This window comes from Bombyx mori, chromosome 17, assembly GCF_030269925.1.
Source record: "Bombyx mori chromosome 17, ASM3026992v2".
In the NCBI taxonomy this organism is placed as follows: Eukaryota; Metazoa; Arthropoda; class Insecta; order Lepidoptera; family Bombycidae; genus Bombyx; species Bombyx mori.
In genome coordinates, this window is record NC_085123.1 from 8,367,228 (window position 1) to 8,389,856 (window position 22,629).

A 22,629-nucleotide genomic window follows, 5' to 3' on the forward strand; every position below is an offset into this window, starting at 1 on the left:
ATATTTACCTGAAATGAAACATGTAACATGTTTGGCGCATGCTCTTCATCGTCAGAGAAAATAAGATCAGAATATAACGATGTCGATATTTTAGTAGCAAATGTTAAACAAGTTTTGTAGCCACATATAAATGGATATAAGACGTCAAAAGGAATAGTTTAAAATTAGAAAAAATTATGATTATTTATTTTAATCGTATTAATGTTGACATTCAAAATATAGAAATTGTACAGTCAAGTTGGGTAACTTTGAATTTCCGTGTAACTTTGAATAAAACTTGTTTGAAGATTTATATAATTTTTTTCAAACACTTTTTGCATAATTACTTTAATAATTATATGAAACGGAACGTTGAGATTATCAAAATGTCAAATGTGTCATAAAATTGTCAGTTGTGAATAAGTTTTCAAAACTTTGGCGCCTTTTCTGTTCACGGTGATCAACAAGAAAAAAGTGTGCGTGGCAGAAATCTGAATTAAATATAGAAAAGGTATGTAAAACACTGTTTTTTTTTTGTTTCTGGAGGTAAAATATTTATTCAACTTGCCTTTTTTCTAATAATTTCGTGAGTTTACAATGTTTTTTGCTCAGAATTGATGTCTCACAGATCATTGTAAATTTATTTGAAATTGGTCTAACTTTGAACAATTCAATCTTACCAATTGCCAATTTTATTTTTAAGGGTAACTTTGACATGTTGAGTTGCAATTTATTATGCTTTTTTTCTACTGTTATAGGTTAATAAAATGCCACGCAAAAAGCAAAAGTGATTAAGCCCGGTGTGCGTAAATATGGCGTAAAATCAAATTATACCCCAGCTATTTTAGAGGAAGCCCTAGATAAAATCCGATCCATTGAAAGAGTAAGCTCTAACAATATCACCATAAATGTTTTCAAAAAATAATGTTTCGGGGGCTGGACGAGGTATTCAAAAAATGAACGGTGCGTTGTAAAGAAGGAGAACATAATATCTTTACTTAAAGAACATTAATTAACAAGAAGGGATGGAAAGCTTTTCAAGGATGATGATATTTTGTTCATGGAATGGGGTCAATGATTTTTTCAATAACATTTTGATCACCCGTAACCTATGATCTTATCAGTATTCATTGATCTAATTTGATAGATAAATAAGTGAACAATTTTATGTATCTATTATAATATATATTATTAAAAAAACATGTGTTTCTGTTAAGCTTTTTTCACCTATTCGGAGTAAATATTTTGGGCAAGGCATCCCCAGTGAATGGCAATTTGATGTCGTTGACACTCAATTTATTTTGACACCCCTACATATATTTTAATCTAAATAAAAATATAATGTTACTCAATCAAATAATAATTAGTGAAATATAGAGGATTTTCATTGTCCCAGATAACTCCATTCAAAGTTATCCGAAAGTCGTTGTAACTTTGAATGGCCACTAAAATATCAATTTCTAAGCCTTTTCTGTATTAATCCATCATATTGGTTAGATAATTTAAATTTTGGAAATGAAAGAACACTTACCACACTGTATAAAATAGTGCAACCAATACATTAATTTTTCAGTGTACTTAAAAATCTGCGAAAAGTGTAACTTGACTGTATCCGATGAGGATTAAAAATATTTATGCATGTTTTAGTTTAATTAAAAATAATTGTTCATTGGATGTTTTTTATTTTATTTTATTCCAAAGTTGAAATCCCGGAACTTTTTCTGGTACTTCCCGCACATCACTACATAGTATAAAACAAAGTCGCTTTCTCTGTCCCTATATCTGTCTGTCCCTATGTATGCTTAAATCTTTAAAACTACGCAACGGATTTTGATGCGGTTTTTTTTAATAGATAGAGTGATTGAAGAGGAAGGTTTATATGAATAATAACATCCATTAAATAGTGGAGAAATCAATAATAAATTACAGTTTTCGAAGCGGGTCGCTAGTTATGGATAAAATGGCATGTCCATATTATAATATATTGACGCAAGTATATAAAATCAATCTAGCTACTCCGACCACTAGCCATAATATACGCTTAAACTACAAGAACCACAATTTTTTTAAATAGATATTTTTGGAAAAAATACGGTATTTGAAATCATGACTAAATGGACCATATTTTGAAATAGGTTGCCAAAGGTAGTATGACGAAGAGGTCGACTTGCAACCAACTGAGTTTCTCGCCGGATCTTATTAATGGTTCGCGAATCCGATCCGGTGCTAGATTATGAGAATCACTGTTTTTGTTATATAGGGTAAGTATTAACGATTCTCTGAGACTGAGCCCCTCGAGGCTACTAGCGATTTGGTAAGTTAAAAAAGGTACATGAAATACCGAATTAGCGAACACATTGTCGTATTTATTTAAGCAGATATACTGTTCGCTGTTTGGATTCATTTCATGCCTTGAATGATAAAAATATCACAGGTGCTATTCAAGATTGCAAAATATCTTTATGCGGAATTTCAACTGAATCCGTTCTGTCTTTTTTGCGTGATTGAGTAAAAGCGGTCAAACATACAAGTTTTTTTTTATTTATATGTATATATGTACATGTTAGTATAGATATGCAACTTGCATTTAAAAAGAAAATAAACGACATTGTACCTAATAGGTACCTACGTCTATTCAAATTGTGCCTGGTGAGTAAAATATTTAATTTTATACAAACCGACTATTCTAGTAACTACAATAAGCTATAAAATGATACACTTAAAGATTAAGTATTAAAACTTTTTAAAATGAAAATTTTAGAGGTTGTGACATTGATTTCTGGGTGAATTAATATCCCGAAATTTTCAGTGCCGCCCTCGTACTATCTGCCTTAATTTCCCGAAAGATTTTAATAAACTTTATATGTACATAGGCGGCATTGAAAATTTCGGGAATTAACGAAGTGACACAACATTAATATTTAAAAATGTATTTATTGCTTTTCGAAGTATTCTCCGCGCAATTTGACACATTTTTCCATTCCATTCCAACCATTCCATTCGGAAGTTGGGGTCTCCAAAATGGCCGTTTTGTAGGCGTCCACAGCTTCTTCAGGTGATGAAAATCTCTGTCCACGCAATATATTCTTTATTTTAGGGAAAGTATAGAAATCATTAGGGCTTAAGTCGGGGCTGTACGGCGGATGGTCTAATAATTCTATGTTTTCTTGCACTAAAAACTCTTTTGTTCTGTGCGCGGTGTGAGAACTCGCATTGTCGTGATGGAGGATGATGCGGCGGTTGCAGTTCTCTTTACGGAGTTCAGAAACGACCTGTGGCAAACAAATGCTAGCATACCATTCTGAATTAACCGTTCTTTGTCCCGCAAGAGGAATAGTCGTAACATGGCCGGTTTTGGAGACAAACGTGGCCACCATTTTTTTTGCAACACTCCGTGAACGAACAATTTTTGTTGGCTTTAACTCATTTTAGAACACCCAAACTCGTGACTGGTTTTTTGTTTCGGGTTCGTACGCGTATATCCAGGATTCGTCACCTGATACAATGTTGTATACAGCATTTGAGGATCCTGCGTGGAATCTTTCGAGAGTTCCGACGCACCAAGTAACGCGAGCCGCTTTTTGCTCTTCACAGAGCGAATGCGGTATCCATCGGGAAAACAACTTTTTTACACCTAATTGTTCCTGCAAAATTATTTGTATTTGACTCATGCCAATGTCTAAAGCTGCCTGAATTTCGCGGTATGTCACATGTCGATCTTCCTCAATCAGCTTACGCACAGCATCAACGTTTTCTTGGGTGGCTGCAGTTTTTAGACGTCCTTGACGGGGATCATCACTAAGCTTGACACGTCCACGTTGAAACTCAGCAAACCAGCGATAAATTGTGGTTTTGGATGGGGCTTCATCACCAAATGCAGAAATCATCCGGTCAACACACTGTTTTTGTGTTAAACCACTTCGAAAGTCATAATAAATCATCGCTCTTGAATTTTCTCGAGTCAATTCCATTTTTTCAACGACTAAACAAGTTTGACAAAACCTCGTGACAAGACTGAGAATCTTTTTTTAAATAAATAAATGGTATTCGATTTTTAAAACCAAGGAGTTTTCAATTAAAAAGATTTTAATATGACAGGAACAGTGGAAATATTCCATTCCCGATACTTTTAGTGCAGCCCTCGTATGTAATAATGCGCTGAGTGCTAACTTTTTTTATTGCCCACTAGCTGACCCGGCCGACTTCGTAGTGCCTCAATGGATAAATAAAAGACCTAAACTTTTGTATAAAATAACTTTAAAACAAGGAAAAGGAATCCGTCCGACGGGGGGCACATCAAAGAGAAAACAAAATTGTTATTTTTATTTAATTCCGAGCATTTTCATATTTATTTACCTTTTAAACCTTCTCTGGACTTCCACAAATAATCCAAAACCAAAATCAGCCAAATCGATCCAACCGTTCTCGAGTTTTAGCGAGACTAACGAACAGCAATTCATTTTTATATTATTGCCCATAAAACATGAATACTTACCCTGAAACGTGACGTCAAAATCTTAATTGTATTGTTTAATTGCTCTTCTACTCTGTCAAATCGAAATGCATGACTTCTTTGCGGCCGAAACAGGCGACATGGTCATACCGTGTGGTATGACAAAACGCACTATAACTAGTATAAGCCGTATTTGTTTAAATACATTTAATACATGTTTAAATACATGTTTAAATACATTTAAACAAATCGTAATCGTCGAAATCGACAAAGAGTTGGACGTGCAATTTAACTCATGCCAGCCCGTTGAGTATCTCGCCAGATCTTTTCAGCGGGTCGTGATTGCGATACGGTAGTAGATTCAATCGCCAAGCAGCTGCTTTTGAGTTGTTAGGTTTCCTTTGAAGGCGCTCGGGCAGATGTTACCAAATCCCAACTCTCCTGGCTGAGCCTTTGCTCACCCACCTGTCCTGGTGAAACTGGAAAGGCCTCCGGGCCACCGGTAATCTATCAATTTGAACGAATTTTAGACGACCAACAAATCACACTACTTTCAGCACTTGTTTACACATTAATTTAGAGCGTATTGTTGCGTAACGTTACAATAACGTTACCCGTTCTACGTGGAGCTCGAATTGGAGCTGTATTTTGTATTTTAGGAGGTGAAAACAATGAGTGATATTATCACTGTTTTGTCGTGTGGACGCAGGTTGCGTAGGGATGGTAAAACCACTATTAATACTTTTTTCAAAATCCAATTAAACGTTCGAAATTCAAATTATAGTTTAGAAAATGACAGAATTGCTTATGTTAAGAATAATAGTCTTGCAGAAAATTGAACCTAGTAGCAGTCCTAGCAGAATGGATCGTTAACCATTCAAAATAAAAATGTTTTTTTTATTCAAGTAGGCCTTTACAGGTAATTATAATCCGGATTATGGATTTGTCACGTTCACAATTGAGTGGATCCGTTGTAAAACTCAAAGCTTTCTCTTTTCCAACATATCTATGTATAAATCAATATTTACTGATTTTGTACCAACGAGGCGGTCTTACAAGAGCTAGCGCGAGTTGCATTAGTCGGTGATGGAGTCGGGTGTATATGGTGTGTTGCCAATCCTATCAATCCCGGTCACCAGAATATTAATCAGAGAATACGATCAATAAGCGAAACAATGCATCTTACATACATTCTACACCTTCAATATTTTGTTTTTGAATTATGCTTGGATTGGTAAATTGGATAGAAAAAGTTAGATATTGTTACGCGCTAGGGTCCGGGATAAATAATATTCTAGCGAAGTGCAAATTAACTGTATTAACACTTAGAGCACTCACAAAGCACTTTAAAATTCTTAATTCACTTCTTCCGCTTCGCTTCAGGTGTACCGTTCACTGCTTTGCTTCGAGTAGTTCCGATTATTGCGATCACTAACTGCTTCGTGCCATCTCTGCAACGCTTTTGTAGCCGATATGATATCCCTAGAATTATCGAGAACATTCCTCACAAGCCGAGTATATTCGAAGTGTGTTTCTGCTATTTGACAATAGATTGCATTGTACTTCTCGATTTTACTAGTACCTTCGATATTCGTTCGGCTAATCGGTGATAGATGGTGTTACTCTTACCGACGTAACAATATTAGGAATATTTTAAGTTCCCAGAGAAGAGGCAACCCTACAACATAAATACATCTATCGTTAACGTACCAAAGAATACATGGTTGCGCGATAATACCACATACATCATTACAGTAATATTTTTAGCGCGAAACTTACGTTCCATCAGTTAATGGAATCTTAAGAATCCATATTTCAAAAAAGTAAATGACTCAATTCGACAACTCATTTATTAAAATGTGTTCAGTTTTATCCTGACAAAATTGATTACAATTCAACTATTCTGTTCTTACAATTGAATAAAATATAAAAACAGGTTTAACAAAAAATTAGAATGAAAGGGCATCATAATTTATTTTTAAGTGTGCGTAATTACAAAATTCTCATATTTCTAACTGTCTTAGTGGGTTTGTGTTTGATTTATTTTCAAAACAGTGGCGTTTATCATAACAAATACCTTCCGTTACCACGAGAGGCAATGAAAAAAATGAGTTACAGCCTTCAGTTACACAAATATATTATCGATCAGTACTACGATTATCGAAAGGTAAGGGAATTCAATACATTAGAAAGGAAAAATAACATTAAAACAATAATTTGTTTATACGTCAGCAACTCATAATTGATTTAAACGCAGAAATCGAGAACCCTGGATCGTTCTAGACGCGAAGGTCGTCAGCGTCAAGTCCGGCCATTTTGAGAGACGCCGACCGGACGCTGCTTTTTGAATGGCGGGGCAGTTGGCGAGCGTATGCTTCGTCAAGTCTTACTCGCAACAACAGTGGTGTTATATCATCTTCAGCGGTGCAAGTAACAGACGAAGCAGCTGTGACCCAAGAGCACCTTTTTTCCGTCCAGCGTCCGGGCCTCCTACGAGATCCCCGCACCTAGGGGGCATGCGGGATATATGGGACACTGGTCCGCGAAAGCTAACTGCGCGCCCAAGGATATTTTTAGGGCCCTACCGCATTAAACTACTCCCCTGCACTCTTACATCCGACGTCCGATCTCCGCCCGGGGTCAGAACCCGGTCAGAGTAAGGGGGTTGCCGCCGTCAACACTACAACCAGACTTGCGGCGTCACCCCGAGGATACCTAATCGACGGGTCGGCGAGGCTATAGTTGATGACCAACAACGCCGGTTTCTACGGTACGGTGGCCCTACTAGGCCGCCCGGGCGATGCCGCTGGTGTTCAGGATACCCCGCTGGGTCAGAACCAGCCTGGATGCTCTTCCACAGTATGCTCGGCGACGACAGTGACGATGGCAATACGCACCGCATCGTGGATCGCAGCCAACGACGCGCCATCCCATCCTCTTGGTGCTAGCGCGCTAGAGTGATAGGAGCGTGTGGCGCACCTTTGACTCCCTTACGTCGCCTCGTGACCATCACCGGAAAGAGACTGCCTCCTCACAGGCGCCGGAGCTGGACGAACGGCCCCGGCTCGGTGGTGGCGAAGCGGCGAGACCCGAGAGCATCTGCGTCAACCGTAAGGTGGGACCTTTTTGGTCAAGGTTCACTCATTCTATGAGGACAGAACAGTCGGACGGTCCTTAGACTAGTGATCGGGTCCGCTAGGATACTAGACCTCCTAGTTTCAGCACTCAGGGAGCATAAATGTTGGCTCGATCCGGTGGCCGAGGTCGTATTATCAGTCAAATTCAGGGGCGACTGGCTTAGGTCGCCGTGGTCTTAGGACAGTGTCCGGGTTCAAAGGCACGTCGCTTCGAAAGAAACCTTACAGTGCGGATGCCTTGATATTGTAACGCCTCTACGATTATCCACCAGGGCACGATGTGGAATGTAATAGCGATTGACGCTTGAGGGGGCTTGTACGCGTACTACCGCAATCAGGATAGAACAAGGCCAAAGTTTCTCCGAAGAAGTTACTTTTTTTGGAAAAGCTACATAATGATTGTAGCTGTATTTTCATGTTCTTTTTATTCATACAGGGGTTAGAATAAAATTATTATGACAAGAAAATTATTTCTATCTCTGCTCTTTCACAATGTGCTCTGATCAATAAGAACTTACTTAGGTATATATTTAACAGACTTTATCTAATATTCGGTGGTTTCTTCATCTTGAAAGTCGTTCATTATTACGGCTGTGTCATATAATAGTTGATAGTTCATCGAGTGGGTTAGACCAATCTACTATAGCGAAGTTTCATTAAATTTTAATTTCGACTTTTGATAGGATCTGAAAACATCTAACCTAGGATCCATTCTCTTCAAAAGGAATGACAAGAATACATTATTAGTTGAAAAAAATAGAACATTTACGGTACTAATATGGAGACATTGGGAATGGCTGAAATATCGCCACATTTTTCGCTATAGTTCAACACCGTAAGTACCGTTTCGCGTATGCTATTTTCCTTCAACTACGCTTTCAATTATTTGTTATCAGTCTTACTCTTACAATAAAAAGTAATTAACTTGCAATCTTGTACATGTACTGACTAGTTTGTGAGTGTTCTTTTAATATTTTGAGTATGTCGTTTGCATATCGGTGTAAGTGACACCGATTACTATATGAAGGTGTACGAGTAATGCCATATTCTTCATGAAGTCGTCGTGGCCTTAGGGATAAAACTTCCGGCGCATTCATATCAACGGTAATGGTGTTCAAATTCCGCAGGCAGGTACCAATATATCTAATGAAAAACGTAAAAACTTCGAAAATGTTCACGATTGACTTCCACGTTGAAGGAATAACACCGTATCCCACTTGCTTACACCATTCCGATTCCAATCGGAAACACGACAGCTTCGCGGCAGAAATGTTTTGGTTTCGCAATGGCTTACTGATGGTAGGACCTCTTGTGAGTCCGCGCGGTTAGGTACCACTCCCCTGCCTATTTCTGCCGTGAAGCAGTAATGCGTTTCGGTTTGAAGGGTGGGGCAGCCGTTGTAACTATACTGAGACCTTAGAGCTTATATCTCAAGGTGGGTGGCGCATTTACGTTGTAGATGTCTATGGGCTCCAGTAACCAATGAACACCAGGTGGGCTGTGAGCTCGTCCATCCATGTAAGCAATAAAAAAATATCCCAGATTTGACAATTACTTAAATTACTCGAATATTTTCAGGCATAATCCACTGGAAGATTGTAGTGTTAATAATTGTGAATTCACCGGAAATAATCGACTGTTAGACAAGGTCGACGCTGTGGTTGTTCATCTGCAAAAAGGAGTTCTCCCAAACGTCTATAATAGAACAAGAACGCAGCGCTGGATATTTTTAACCGACGAATCTCCAATACATCTCTTTGAAAATGAAAAAAACAGACCAAACTTATCGGACTTGGTTAATGTCTTCAATTGGTCTATGACCTATAGGTATTAATGTTAGTTATAGTTTTGTTATTTTTTAACGTAGTTCTAGCAGGAATGGATGAAAGTTTCTAGGAAGAAATAGGTAAGAAACCGGTGCTTTGCATAATTTAGACTTATATGGCTCAAGACGGGCAGCTGTATGGCGCATTGCTTTGTCCGTGAGCTTCGCAATAAAATTTTGAGCATAAGTGAGCTTCCACTAATGCTCATAGCTAGGCAGTTTAATAATAATAATATACTTTTTTAGATTTGGTTTAAAGGGTGGGGCAGCCGTTGTACTGTTACAGCTGAGACCCTTAGAACTCATGTCTCAAGATGGGTACTTATCCGCCCGGGTTCTCAATGATTTTTTGTAATCAACGAAACATTTTCAATAAGTTATTTAAAATTTATTTTACAGAACTGATGCCGACATTCCTGTTCCATATGGTCGAACAATACCTCTTGAAGCTCCAATATTTACCGAAACAACAAATACGAATATTACTAAACTAATACCTAATTGGAAAAATAAAATGCGAGATGTATTGGCCTCGATTCTGATGTCTAACTGCGGTGTACCGTATCGAATGAAGTATTTAAATAAGTTGAAAAAACACATGAAAATTGATATTCATGGCAAATGCTCGGATTCACATCTTGTTAACAGGTATTTTGTGTTTGCTTTAGATTTTACGTGGCGTAAACGTGATTGGATGATAGTTTTCTTTTAAATTACAAACTCAGGCAAGGCGATTACGTTTTGTTTAATTATTGGCGACTGGTTACCGTACAATGATGGGGCAAAGTGACATCATCGGCTATAGTTAGATAATATTGCTATATAATAACAGAGTTATTTTTTCAAGTTTCGTTTTCAAAATGAAAAATCAATAATTTGATAACATGTCGAGGATTGCGACAGAAACTACAGTTCATTTCAGAGTTCCCTGACGCGTGGAATAAATTATGTTTTAAAGTATAGAAGAGTGCGAAGGCTGAAGGTAACGATCAACCTCGTTCCAATGCCATTTGGTTTTGTTTTGCTAAAGCGGAAACTCGGAACACTTATGTGTTACAAAATATGAGCGAGCCAATATAATATTTTCCATGTTTTTTTTTTCTATGCTCATCGTCAATGATTTTTGTCTTCTACTCTCTGGTTACTATTTTAATTCATATAATTTGCATTTAAATAGATAAATACTTTTTTATTATGTTTAATTTTGTTCATAATTAACAGGCAATAACGTTAATAAATATGTTTCCTGGTAACCCCATTGGCAAACTTAGACTAAAGACGGAGGCTTCATGAAAATTATTTCATATTATTTCATTGTTATTTGAGAACTACGAGATTTGAGTACATTCTGAACGAATTTATAAATTACTTATAGTAAAACCTGTTTTCGTGTGTTCTTTCTTTATTCTATGTTATTTTCGAGGAATTTTTTATGTGCTTCATTTATTTCAACGGAGTTGGTACTACTGCAATATTTTCTATCGACCTTTTATTATAGTTTATTAACACTACAATCCTCCAGTGGATTATGCCTGAAAATATTCGAGTAATTTAAGTAATTGTCAAATCTGGGCTATTTTTCTATTGCTTAGATGGGTGAACGAGCTCACAGCCCACCTGATGTTAAGTGGTTACTGGAGCCCATAGACATCTACAACGTAAATGCGCCACCCACCTCGAGTTAAGTTCTAAAGTCTCAAGTATAGTTACAACGGCTGCCCCACCCTTCAAACCGAAACGCATTACTGCTTCACGACTGAAATAGGCAGAGTGGTGGTACCTACCCGTGCGGACTCACAAGAGGTCCTACCACCAGTAATAATTGACGTATATTCTAAGTATGACTTTAATTGTGTGGCTTTTTTTCTGCCGATTGTTTTTTTTACAGCTTATCGTTCAAACTTAGTTATTAATAATTCGCTGAGTATTTAGGTTTATGCTAAGTATTAATAAAATATTGGAATATTTATTTGTGTTATTCTGTCGCTTAAAAATTTTTTTTGCTGTATTTTCTATTTTGTATTTGTTAAAAGAAATCGAATTAATAGACCTGAGAAGTTGTATATTTTGAATGTCAAACACGCATACTTGATGATTCGTTTTAATGTAGATGATCCAATAAGATTATAATCATCTAAGAATATTTTTTCAGCTGCCCTGGTCATTTCCGAGCAGATTGCAAGATAATATCAAACTACCTCTTTTACTTCGTATTAGAAAACTCCCTTTGTAAGGAATATATAACCGAGAAGTTGTTTCACCAAGCGTATGCAAAAGGGGCCATACCAATAATCCAAGGTCCGCCTTTAGAAGATTGTAAGAGACTTTTGCCGCCGAATTCCTTTTTGCATCTCGACGAATACCGGTCACCCAAAAAACTAGCTAATGAAATAAGAAATATTACTAGCAATGAAGATAATTTGCTATCTTATCATTTATGGCGAAATCATTTTCAAGTCATCAACGAACACGGATACTTTGGTACAAAATCATACCATTATTGTAGGATCTGTGAAGCACTGAATTATAATGATGAAACGGAGTCAGTGTATGATAGTGTTAGAATTAATAATTTTATGGACGCAAGTAAATCGTGTACCAGGAAATGAAAAAAGTCGGTAAGAAAACCGAGAGAAGAAAACATAAGTGTTCGCCCAATGAGTGAAACTTGACAATAATCATCAAATCCTCAATAGATATTAGATTAATTTTATATACCTATAATGCATTTTTATTATATACTAGAGGTCCCGCAGTAGTCGAAATTCGACTACAATTAATTGGAATTGTAAGTTTGTACACTATTATGATTGTATTTTATACTTCTATAATCACAAATTTCGCCAAGACTACATTATAAAAAATATTAACAAAGACAAACAATATTTAATTTCAGTGTATTTATTTAATCTCTTCGATCAACAATAGTAACCATCTTGCGTGTTATCTGAAGATGCGGGTATGCGACTTCAACAACTACCAACAATTATTCACATTTTGACATTTTCTAATTGTACCAAGTGTACCAAGTGTACCTACAGAGCGACCAGGTCTTCTCCTGCCACGCGGTTGCCACTCAAACGCGATTGATGCATTTAGTTCAGATGTTTTTATTAGAGACTAGCTGACAATTTATAAATAAAAGACCTAAACTTTTGTATAAAATAAACTTAAAACAAACAAAAGGAATCCGTCCGACGGGGGACACAACAAAGGAAAAACAAAAATTAGTATTTTTATTTAATTCCGAGCATTTTCGTATTTATCTACCTTTGAAACCTTCTCTGGACTCCCACAAATAATTCAAGACCAAAATTAGCCAAATCGGACCAGCCGCTCTCGAGTTTTAGCGAAACTAACGAACAGCAATGCATTTTTATATATATAGATATCGACTGGCTAGAGTATGCGGAGTATCGACCTCAAGCACTTATTTACAAACACCTGCAGTTCGTTCGTGAGTGTCTTGGCCACTCTCAAGGTCTCACATTAAGCAGGAGAACACTTTTGACAATGGAGTCGAACAGGGTCAGCTTGATCCGACGAGTCGTGACACTTGACTTCCAGACTGGTTTCAATTGCGAACGCACCCTTCACTTTCCTAATTCGTGTCTCTATACGCTCGTTCGAATCACTCAGATTGGTTGTGGAACTCCCCATACATGTAAACCTCTGTACTGACTCCAACAATTTATGAAGTCGTCGTGGCCTAAAGGATAAGACGTCCTGCATCCGTTGCATTCGTATCTACCGATACACCAGTATTCGAGTTTTAGCAATTACTTAGCAGGCGGTTACCAATTTTTCTAATGAAATACGTCCTTAACAAATGTTCACGATTGACTTCCATGGTAAAGGAATAACATCCTGTAATAAAAATTAAAACCCGCAAAATTATAATTTGCGTAAATGCTAGTGGTAGGACCTCTTGTGAGTCCGGACGGGTAGGTACCACCGCCGTGCCTGTTTCTGCCGTGAAGCAGTAATGCGTTTCGGTTTGAAGGGCGGGGCAGCCGTTGTAACTTTATTGAGACCTTAGAACCCATATCTCAAGATGGGTGGCGCCATTTACGTCGTAGATGTCTATGGGCTCCAGTAACCACTTAACACCAGGTGGGCTGTGAGGTCGTCCACCCATCTAAGTAATAAAATATAAAAAACACGTTTTCTACCTATGTATCTACCTATGGACGAGTGAGATTCCCTCTGATTGATACCCAAAAGGAACTGAAAGTACCGTAGTGCTTTCACTGGAATGTGTAGTTTTCTCCATCCTGACATCAAATAAAATCTAACAAATCGAATCGAATTTATAAAATGATACAATATATGTATTATGAATTTGAATCGCAAACATGTTTTTTGATTGGGTCTAATCGTACCGTTATGTTATGTTTAATATAAAAATATGATGATGGAAGCGGATGTTTTTGGAGAGATTGTACGGTCTGTTATTTTTATTCTACACTGATACACAAAAGGAATCATTACGGTTATCAGTGGACCCTCTCTAAAAGATTGCGTTCCACTACCGCAAAAGACATTTTTCTTCTGTAAATTTTTATCAGAGCAAAGTTCAGCTCAGTAAATTTAAGGAAACATAATTTCTCTCCTTTAAAGAGTACAAAAAATATGAAACTTTCTATAGAAAGTATACATACTTTTTTGTCATCGAATTCAGATGAGAATACAACCTACTTGATCGTGAGTGGTCACCGTGGTTCATAGACACCCGCACTGTTTTATATTAATATATTATACAATATTTATATTATATACAATTATGCAATGGGGTATGCCATGCCGAGCTTTCAATTACTTTCAAATAATAGAGAGAGAGAGAAAGAATTATTGCACACCAAAAGACAATTAACATTAAACAAACAGTCAACAAGCAGATACATTTGTAGAATAGGCGTTAAGTGTATTATCTATGATAGGCGGTCTTATTCTTCTTATTCTCTTCCAGACAACCGTTTAATTAAGACAAGTTCTGGAAAAGACAAAGATACAGCAGGTATGTTGCGGTGTACTATTAAACACATGAATACATTTTTAAAGAAAATAGATACATACAATAAATAGATATGTACCGTAATAATAATATTATGTACTTACAGAAGTTTCTATTTGCCTGTAAAGTTTGTTACAATGCCATTGAGTTACTACTGGATTTAGTTTAGTCAGTTACATTTTATTGCATAGGCGGATGAACCAACTCACTGCCCATCTTATCTTGAGTGATTAGCGGAACCTATAGACCATGCGTTTTGAGGCCAAATTTCCAAATGTATTCTAAAACGCCTGTTCCATTTTTCAAATCGAGCACGTGATTATATATTGGTGAATTAGCAAATTGAAGAACTTCCAACCGTAGGGGCTCGCAATAAAGGCTTCGTCATTAGCATAACACTAGTGTTAAATCGTTTAGAGAATTCATTGTATTGGCATTTGTCCTTAAAAGCAATTGTCTTCAGATTTCAATCATAAATACACCAAGCATATCCGGAAATAAAAATTACGAAGGAATAATTCTAACCAAAGGGAACTGTGATTTTTAATTATTCGAAAACAAAGCGAAGCTTAAGGGCACAGCGAAAGTCATTAATTTCAAAAGAGTTCACAAAGTTTGGGTTTTCTGTTCGTATCCAGTATTTGTAACAAAATTTGATAGCATTGTTATTCGGAACGAAAATGACTTGTTTTAAATTTATTACAGAAGTTTGTTTTTTATTGCTTCCCTGTACTGTTTAAAGGGTGTTAAATAAGTTTTGTTATTATAAGATCGCGCCCGTTGGCGAAGTATCAAAGTATTTTATTATCAAATCTTTATTACTTTTGGGATTTAGTATTCGTATTTAATACAACTTGGACGGTAATTTTATGCGTAATCATAATAATGTAAAAACTTTTTGTGTTTTCATCGCTCACTAAGTTTTCCTTATGAAAATAAATATATTGGAATATCTAAACAGATAGATCTATATTCAAACATAAAACAATGGCAGTACTTTCACAATTTTAACACTTATTATAACGTCTAAACAGTCGAAGAACGATAAGGTTGGCAAATAAAGCATTCGCCATTGCATCTAAAAACTTCAGATTCCCGCCAAAACATTGCACAAGGCGTCATTCCAGCGATAGTCTTCTTCATAAAAATAATATATTTGGTGATTAAGTCTCCGAGCGAAATAATCCTACCTCCACTCAATAAAATAATAAACAAATATAATTTCTTTGTGATTTGGAATATGTGTTATTTGAATATACTAATTAGTGTTCACCCGAAGTTCAACATTAGACCAAAATCGCTGACACGTAAAGTGTACATTAATTTTAAGCATTACATTTTGTTTGTTTGTTTGACAAGTAAAAAAAACTAAGTCAACACTACTAAAGCCAATAGCTATTAAACAAAAGAAAAGGAAGTCGACTGAAAAAACAGAAGAATCTCTAATTCTTTACCTAATTCGATTGCCTTTGCTGTATAACGATGTTCCTATGCCAAATATAGTTGATGAAGATGGAAACTTAGTTCAGAAAATGTGCAATACTAATTGACAGCACTGTGCTTTTAGTTGAAATTTTACAACAAATCACAGAATAGTATAATTCTGCGGATAGCCCCGAAAATAGTATTACATGGGTTTTACTGTCTCATGCGAATTGTAGTAATTTCCCGGACAGCTGTTTGTTTTAGTTTACGATCTCGTAATAAAAAGTAGCTACAACATACTTGTAGTTTCCGAAACAGATGAACGGAACGTCCATTTTAATGCGACCCGTTTACTCTAAAGCCAACACCTTTGTAATGCCGAGATTTGTTTTTATGAGAAAGGCAGGATATGCCAAGGTTTTCTGGTTCAATAAACAGTAAATTACAGTCGCACGGAAGTCGAATTATTCCGTGTATTAAAACTCAAGTTATACCCAGAGCAACATGTTAGTTGTGTTCTTTCGGATACTGTAAACAGTTTAGTAGTAAACGATTGCCTTCCAAACTATAATGTAATTTGACGTAAGATTATAGTGAAATAAATATCAATGAATGAAGTAAATCGATTTCGCTTGAGTGTGAGTACATCATTATTGCAAAAGATGACACGTGTTGTGCTTGTGGTTTTTTCTAGTATTGGACTGACAGAATTTTCTCTTAAAATTACAGAAGGCAGCTTGTAAAGTGTTTGAAGGCAATAATAAAAATTTGCTTCCAGGCATGGAACAGGACATATGGTGCTTTTAAACCAGAAAAAAACGAACTGAATAATGATGAAAAGAATGATGAATAATGAAATGAATTCCCGAATTTTCTTCACGAACGCGAGCGAAGTTGTGTGTAAAAAGTAGAATAAGACATGAATTTGGCACTGTACTCATATTTATTATTACGTACAAAAAAAAAGTAGACGGCAATAAATCTATTCCATGGCTCAATACATATATATGAACACAAAAACAGCAGATGTTGTTGGAAGACAATTTCAAAGTCTTCTCTTGCTTTTCGATAAGCGATCAACCTTCACCGCGATAAAATATTGCTGACCCGCGGTGTAATTATGTAATGTACAATACGCAGCTACAATTGCGATCTCTTTCATATTGTGTAGTGTATTTACTACGGCTTTTCTAGGAGTGAAAGCCTTCTAAATAATTGTCAATGTATTCACAATGATATTAATCATTATTTAATTTGTATGGATCCTGATTAATTTGAAATTATCCTTACAATCGTTTCAAGCATGCCTAAATCAATTTCACAATCGCGGTTGAATTATGAAAATGTAATTCCCATATTTATTAACAGCTAGTTGACCTGGCAGACTTCGTAGTGCCTCAACCGATAAATAAAAGACCTAAACTTTTGTATAAAAGGAATCCGTCCGACGGGGACACATCAAAGGAAAAACAAAATTGTTATTTTTATTTAATTCCGAGCATTTTCATATTTATCTATTAACCTTCCCTGGACTTCCACAAATAATTCAAGACCAAAATTAGCCAAATCGGTCCAGCTGTTCTCGAGTTTTAGTGAGACTAACGGACAGCAATTCATTTTTATATATTACTAGCGACCCGCCCTCGCTTCGCTTCGGAAACATTAAAACACACATGAAACAAAAACACAAAAATAAAAAAAAATTAAAAAAAGTAGCCTATGTTCATCAGGGACAATGTCGGCTTCTAATGGAAAAATAATTTTTCAAATCCGTCCAGTAGTTTCGGAGCCTATTCGAAACAAACAAACAAACAAATCTTTCCTCTTTATAATATTAGTATAGATAAGTAAAGTATAGATATAGATTATAAATGAGCTAAATGAAGCATGTATGGAAGTATGGAATGGACTTTATAGTGTTTTTTCCGTGCCTATCGTAGAGGGCGACTAACGTACTAACTATCAATAGAAAATGGGCAGCAATACTCTCTCTGTAAATATCGTACCAGCATTTTTTGATTGCCATTTACTAGTACGGTTTATTGTAAGCACACATGGAGATATACAATCCGGTGTATTTCTATTCCGGCGTGAAGGGTTAGGGGCATTTGTTATGCAATACCACATAGATTTCGACCCCAAATCTCCAAGCGCGCGGGTGACGAAATTGACGTTCTGATATAAACTAGTCAAGCCATGTGTCGCCAAAAATTCTATTTAATATAGAAATTTGAATCCGGCGTGCTTTCCGCTACTTATAATAAAACATTGCTTTCGCGTTTCACAAAATTAATTTCACCAAAGTTCGGCAATTATCACATAAAATTATTATTGAATGTGATCGCAATTGTATGCGTGTACAACAATTGCACCGTCCCGATTCCCTTACCGTTTTCAGCTTTTTAATCCCGTGATTTATGAGACGCACGGGAAACGATTTTTGAATACAATGAAATTCATTTTCGCGTCGAATAACGATAAATTTTCGCGAATTAGACCGTATAAAGTAACATAAGATTTAAAACATTATTTATAATGTGATTTATTTTCATTTTACTGTTCGACACCACTGTTACTTGTGCCTGAAATGTTTTTACTATTGCTGTGAATCTAGAAGCTTGTAATCATGCTTGGGCAGTAAAAAAATGTGGAGAGAATGAATTATCTATTGAAAACATATCAACAACCACTGAAACTACAACTATTAGCAAAAATCCAACATCACCTAGTCAAACTATAATGAATAGTAAAAATCCAATAACGACATTAAATGGTAATCTAACTACCACTACTACTACTGAAATATATCAACCTGATCAAGAAGACTCTGGTTATATTGGTCATATTGAAGAAATCACATCCTCAACAACAAAACTACCCGATTCTTCGATAAACGGAAGTAGTGAATGTAAATCAAATGGCTTTCTTGGAGATAAAAATAACTGTAAAATTTTTTACAGGTGTGTAAGTAACGGTGATGGTTCGTTTAATAAATACGAATTTACATGTGGCGAAGGAACAGTTTGGGATAGTAAAATTGAAGCATGTAATCATGCATGGGCAGTGGAAAGTTGCGGTGGTATTAGTGTATCAAGTTCTAGTGAAATTTTTGATTTAGTTTCCACAATTTCTCCTCAATTGACGACTACAAACAAAGCCGAAAATTCCAACATTGAATCTACAGGCGACACGGCGACGACGACACTAGTATTAGTATCATTTTCTACTACAACTACAGAAACCGTTGCTTTGACAACAAATACATGTAAAAGCACTGGCTTCATAGGGGATCAAAAAGATTGTAAGAAATTCTATAGATGTGTTGACAATGGAGATGGAACTTTTACACGTTTTGAATTTAATTGTGGGGAAGGAACTGTTTGGGATAGTAAAATTGGTAATTGTAATCATGCTTGGGCTGTAGAAAAATGTGGAGAGTATGGCGAAGATGAAAATTCTAACGCAGCCAATACTTCTGATGGTAAACCAATTTTCGCAGATGAATATGACAACGGAGTTGCAACAACAAGTAAAACGACTAATAATGAAAAACCAGATTTTATTCAAACAACAGTATTAAGTCCAATTGTAAACACAATTTGTAAGCAGAGTGGATTTATTGTTGACAAAAATGACTGTCAGAAATTTTATAGGTGTGTTGATGATGGAAAGGGTGGATTTATACAGTTCGATTACCGATGTGGGGAGGGTATCGTTTGGGATTCTAGTATTGAAGCTTGTAATCATGTATGGGCTGCGCAAGAGTGCAGATTTGATAATGTTACAAGTGAAACGATTGATAGTTCAACACATGAGTCGCCACCTACCTCTTCCGTTCAAGAATCACTAAATTCCACATTACCTTCAGTAATTAATACCGTCGCAACATCTACAGAAAAGGCCGTAAGCGATTACTGCACGCAAGATGGTTTTATCGGTGACAAAAGAGATTGTAAAACGTTTTATCGTTGCGTTCACAATAGTCATGGTGATTTCATAAAATATGAATTTCGCTGTGGAGAAGGGACTTTTTGGAACCAAGAAATACAAGCTTGTGACCATGTTTCAGAAAATAAGAGATGCTACAGTCCTGATCATGAAATCGTTGATACTAGAACTCAAATCGAAAATGATGAAATTTATACAGAAGCGATGACCGAAATCATAAGTACATCGCATTCACCAATTGTGACGCAAAAACCTGTGATCTCTGAGGATACTTGTCAAAATGAAGGATTTTTTGGGGATTCTAGTGATTGTCAAAAATTTTATAGGTGTGTGGAAGATTCAAAAAATGGATACACAAAATATGAATTCGTTTGTGGCGCTGGTACAATTTGGAATCAAGATATTATAGCTTGTGACCATCCAACTTCAGAGAATAAATGCTTAGGTGAAAATATCAATTCTAATCCTAACCAAACGAATGAATCAAATGTAGATGGAGAATCTTCAGATATTACAAGCACGCTTAAGCCGCATTCTACTCGAGAACCAGAAAATTCAACGTCTGCAGACACTGACGAATGCATTTCTGAAGGATTTTATGCAAACTCGCATGATTGTAAGAAATTTTTCCGTTGCGTCATAAACGACAAAGGAACGTTTACCAAATATGATTTTATTTGTGGTATTGGTACAATATGGGTTCAAGAGATACAAGCATGTGATCATAATAATGGAATCGAGACTTGCACTTCGATAAATATACCAGAAACTTCTACAGTTACATACGCTTCAACTACAAGCCAATCGAGCTCAAATACCACTCCATTACTGTCAACACCCATAAAAAATGATAATGACTACTACACCAGTACTAAGAAACCCAATACAGAAGTATGTGAAGCAGAGGGATTCTTCGGAAATGATAATGATTGCAAGAAATTCTATCGCTGTGTAGATAATGGTCAAGGTGGCTATACAAAACACGAGTTCAGTTGTGGTGAAGGGACCGCGTGGGATACCACTATTGAAAGTTGCAATCACATAGACAACGTTAAAAATTGTCATTTTTCACACCAAGATGAAAGTCAAACACAGCCGATATTATTCGACGAAATGCCATCCACTGAAAATGAACAGGGCACAACAAGAGTTCCATCTTCTTCACAATCTACTGAGAGCAGTATTTCGGATGATAAAGCTAACTGTGAAAGTGAAGGCTACTTTGGCGACACTAAGGATTGTAAAATATTTTATAGATGTGTAGATAATGGAAAAAACCGATTTACCAAATATGAATTTACTTATGGAGAAGGTACAATCTGGGATCAAGACTTAACTACATGTAATCATCCACAAGACGTATTAAAACCTTCCTGTGGTCACACTAGTGAACAGATTTCTACATCATCTACAATGAGTTCTTCGTCATCAGACTCTCCTTCAGCAACCAGTACTTTATCAACAACCGCAAGTACGACAGAAATCAGTAATAGTACCTCAACCAACTCTTCCCAACAAAGTTCGAATAAACCAAACCAGAATATCACTTGTCCTAAAGAAGGTTTTTATCCGAATCCTAACGATTGCAAGAAATTTTATAGATGTGTTGATTGGGATAGTAATGGTCAAAGATTTTCAGTGTATCATTTTGAATGTGCAGATGGAACTATTTGGGATCCTGCAGTTAATACTTGTAATCATGAAGAATCAGTTTATCCTCCTAGAGACTGCAGTAATACACAATCAGAAATCCAAATCACAGGACAAGAAACTACTACAGAAGAACAACTGCAAGAATCATCTACACAGACAACTAATGAAATGACAACTGCAACTAATGAAGAGGCGGCTACTCAACAAACATCAACGACTCAAAAAACTACAACAACGGAAGAAACTACTATGAGTGAAGAGCCTACAACACGACAAACAACCCCACTAGATACAAGTACTGAATCGACACATACTACAATGCAAAGTACAACTCAGCAACACTCTACTGAAGAAATTTCAACATCACAAACGCATGCACAAAGTACTACGCAACAAACAACAACTCAAACACAAACAAGCACACAAATTACTGTGCAACAAACAACAACATCTGAACCCAGTACAACTCAACAACAAACAAGTTCACAAACCACTACAGATCAAACAATGGAAAATTCTACTAGTGATCAAACAACATCAAGCACTAATACGGCCACAACACAACCAACAACAAGTGAATATTCCAGTACTGAGATATCAACTACTTCAGAGACGGCTATAACAGAGCAATCTACAAATCAAGCAACCAATTCAACTCAAATGACAACTACTCTCACTGATGTCTCAACTACTACAGATCCAACCCTATCTACTACAACAGAAACAGCCAGTATAACAGAAGTCAGTCAAGAATTAACAACTACTGAAGAAAATTCATCTACGACCAGTGAAGGACCCACAGAAGTTTCTACTCAAGAAATTGGCACTGAATCTTCTACCACCAATATGGAAACTTCCACTGAAGGAAATACTGATGGCAACTGCCCTAATACGGAAGATGATCAGCATTTGTTTGTATGTCCTACGTCGTTCAGAAGACATCCAAAGTATTGTAATATATTCTATCAATGTACAGAAGATGATGAAACACACGAAATTAAAATAGCTACTTTCAACTGTCCGAATAATACTATATATGATGAAAGTCAAACTAAATGTGTTGAACAAGATAAAACGAATATTGAGTGCGATGGTGAAATATCATCAAGGCGAAGACTGAAACATTTATCATTAAATTACAAAGATCCTGTATCGTGGTCAATGAATGATAAAAAAATATGTTATGTACGTTATT

The 22,629-nt window shown here is 36.3% G+C and overlaps 1 protein-coding gene and 1 long non-coding RNA gene across 2 annotated transcripts; both read left to right on the top strand.

Moving 5' to 3' along the window:
- Nucleotides 1-380: 380 nt before the first annotated feature.
- LOC119629759 (uncharacterized) lies at nt 381-1,653 on the top strand. Its single transcript, XR_005245665.2, has 2 exons — nt 381-490; nt 738-1,653. It is a non-coding gene; the product is annotated as an uncharacterized LOC119629759 (long non-coding RNA).
- Nucleotides 1,654-6,155: 4,502 nt separating this feature from the next.
- Nucleotides 6,156-12,284, top strand: LOC101736343 (alpha-(1,3)-fucosyltransferase 7). The gene is made up of 5 exons (XM_038016774.2): nt 6,156-6,599; nt 8,253-8,404; nt 9,148-9,396; nt 9,794-10,042; nt 11,547-12,284. The coding sequence occupies exons 1-5, from the start codon at nt 6,387-6,389 to the stop codon at nt 12,001-12,003; spliced, it is 1,320 nt and encodes a 439-aa protein (XP_037872702.1). The 5' UTR covers nt 6,156-6,386; the 3' UTR covers nt 12,004-12,284.
- The last annotated feature ends 10,345 nt before the right edge of the window (nt 12,285-22,629 follow it).